Consider the following 2,519-nt stretch of genomic DNA (forward strand, 5'->3'; position numbering starts at 1 on the left):
GCCGGGAAAGGCGCCTGCGCAGTGGCCGCCCGTGGGTTCCAAGGGCAGGGCTCGTCCGGCACCCAAGCGGTCACTTTGGTGAGGCACAAAGGTCGTTGCCTCTCGGACACCGGAGTCCGTTTGCAAGAAGCTCGGCCTCCGCGCTTGTTCACTCACAGCAAGGCTGCCCCCAGGGAATCCGAAACCCGCGTCCCGCCGCGTGGTTCCCAGAAGAAAAGCGGTTCTGGGCCGCCCTAAGCGCACCCCGCGCTCCGCGAGTGCAGGTGCGTTCGGCAAAGGGCAGGAGTGTGTCCGCAGGACGCGCGGCGGGAACCACAGCTGGCCCTCGGTGGGGCGGAGGACTGTTGCAGGCCCCCCTGGAAGAGGTCGTGGGGTGCGGGCGCGGCCTCCTGCGCCGGGCGTCACTCTGGAGGGCCTGTAACACCCAAGAGGGCGCAGGCACTGCGGAAACCCTGGCAGTACCTCGTGGTTCTGCGAATAAGGGAAAGCAGCTGCACGTTCAGTGCGCGCGCAGCCGCTTTTCTTGTTCCCGCCGTTGGGTGGATGCGCGGATACAGAACCCCGCGGACACACAGCACTGAATTACTTCCAAGGGATTCGTCTGTTAAAACGCGGTTGTAATGCAACGTTCTTACCTCAACTGTGCAGTGAAGTTCGGCGGCCGAGCTAAAAACGGGTGGGAAGGATGCCTTGAAATCACAGAGCTGTAGATGAATAACAGAAGGGCCAGGGGAGCTGGCGCAGAGACCAACCCCGCTCCCTGGGTCGGGGCGATGGGTATAGAGCACGACGCTCTTTAGGTTACTCATCCCAAGCTCGCTTGGATCACCTGGGGGAGCTTTATAAATAAGATCCAACCAAAGGCCCTCACTCCAGCCGACTAACTCACCTCCTGTTAGCAGGACTTGGGTACAGGTGCACTTGTAATGCACCCCACGTGATTCCCACGGGTAGCCCAGATTGAGAGGCCCTGCTAGAGGAAGCAAAGGTGCCTGGACTTCATCTTTATCACAAGGACTTCATTAAGGCCTTCAAGCAGCTGAGGCCCGAGGCCAAGTCTGTTCCAGGAATCAGCTGTAGGGGAGGAGATGGAGGGGGTTGCAGGAATTCCGAGGGGAGAGAAGACTTGGGCTCGAACAGCAGCAGTGGAGATGAAGACAGAGATTCAAGTGCTACTTAGAATCCTTATTATGAACTCAAATTGGTTACCCCATGGGAGAGGGTAACCAGCAGCGGTTGCTGTGGGCAGATCTTGATGGTTTCGATGGGAACTGCACATATATGCCTGGAAGAAGAATTCATAAATTCTAAAATAATGGGCAGTTTATTTAGTAGTTAGTTCTAGAATAATGGACAAATTAGTTGGCAATTTAGCAGTATTCAGGCTGTTGGAATAAAGGCCATTTGACATCAAAGGTAAACAGGCTCCCCCAGAGAAACGAATGCATTTTATTTTAGGTACCAGAAGTACAGTCAAGTATTTTTTAAAAGTTCATATACAGGAACAGTCAGTGAACCGGCGTCAGGGCCTCGTACAGTCTCTGTGCAGCCAGCTCCACCATTTCTCGGAGGGATTCATCATCTTCGCTTCCCTCTTCACATTCTACAGTCTGAAAGTGAGGCACAAACAAGACTTTGTTAGCATTAAGTCTATAATCATTATATGGAAGATAAATGAATACTCTTAAAAAACCATCATCTCAGAAAAAATTAGCCAGGTGTGGTGGCGTGTACCTGTGGTCCCAGATACTCAAGAGGCTGAGGTGGGAGGATCACTGAGCCGGGGAGGTTGAGGCTGCAGTGAGCTGTGATTGCACCACTGCACTCCAGCCTGGGCGGCACAGCGAGACCCGGTCTCAAAATAACAAAAAGAACAGCCATCTCTGTGGGCAGAGGTCACAGTGGGACTGATTACCATGAAACAGAAGGGCCGCCCTACACACTTGTGGGCGTGCAGTGCTTCCTGACGGCACGATGGTCTGAATTGGTGATGATTTGATGCAGGGGGAAAGACTGGGGAAAAGTCTAGTAAACTACATTTACATCAGAGCCCACATTTTGATCCAGTGAATGATACTCCAGGGAAGTCCATCTATGCCACACAAATTACTTGGCAAGGAATGGATGTGGCTATCTACTCAACATTTGGTATTGAATTTGACTGAAAATCACTAATAATCTTCTAGTTACTTCGTTTTTGTTGTTGTTGTTTTGAGACAGTCTTGCTCTGTTGCCCAGGCTGGAGTGCAGTGATGTGATCTCAGCTCACTGCAACCTCCGTCTCTCCGGTTAAAATGATTCCCGGGTTCTCCTGCCTCAGCCTCCCAAGTAGGTGGGATTACAGGTGCACCACCACGCCTGGCTAATTTTTGTATTTTTAGTAGAGATGGGGCTTCACCATGTTGGCTACGCTGGTCTCAAACTCTTGACCTCAGATGATCCACCCACCTTGGCCTCTCAAAGTGTTGGGATTACAGGCATGAGCCACCACGCCTGGCCTCTAGTTCTTTTTTTTTTTT

At 52.2% G+C, this 2,519-nt stretch overlaps 2 protein-coding genes across 4 annotated transcripts in view; both read right to left on the reverse strand.

The window, feature by feature from the left end:
- Positions 1–707, reverse strand: part of IAH1 (isoamyl acetate-hydrolyzing esterase 1 homolog (S. cerevisiae)) — a 33,439-nt gene extending 32,732 nt beyond the window's left edge. The window contains exon 1 of the mRNA XM_011965310.1: positions 636–707. The gene's annotated coding sequence lies outside the window, so the exon portion shown is untranslated. The remainder of the gene's footprint in view (positions 1–635) is intronic.
- A 719-nt stretch (positions 708–1,426) lies between these two features.
- Positions 1,427–2,519, reverse strand: part of CPSF3 (cleavage and polyadenylation specific factor 3, 73kDa) — a 51,223-nt gene continuing 50,130 nt past the window's right edge. For all 3 annotated transcript variants that reach the window (XM_011965324.1, XM_011965323.1, XM_011965325.1), the window contains one exon: positions 1,427–1,610. In XM_011965324.1, coding sequence (XP_011820714.1) covers positions 1,509–1,610 — 102 coding nt within the window. In that variant the 3' untranslated portion in view covers positions 1,427–1,508. The remainder of the gene's footprint in view (positions 1,611–2,519) is intronic.

This window comes from Mandrillus leucophaeus, unplaced genomic scaffold (genome assembly GCF_000951045.1).
Source record: "Mandrillus leucophaeus isolate KB7577 unplaced genomic scaffold, Mleu.le_1.0 Scaffold72, whole genome shotgun sequence".
Lineage (NCBI taxonomy): Eukaryota > Metazoa > Chordata > Mammalia > Primates > Cercopithecidae > Mandrillus > Mandrillus leucophaeus.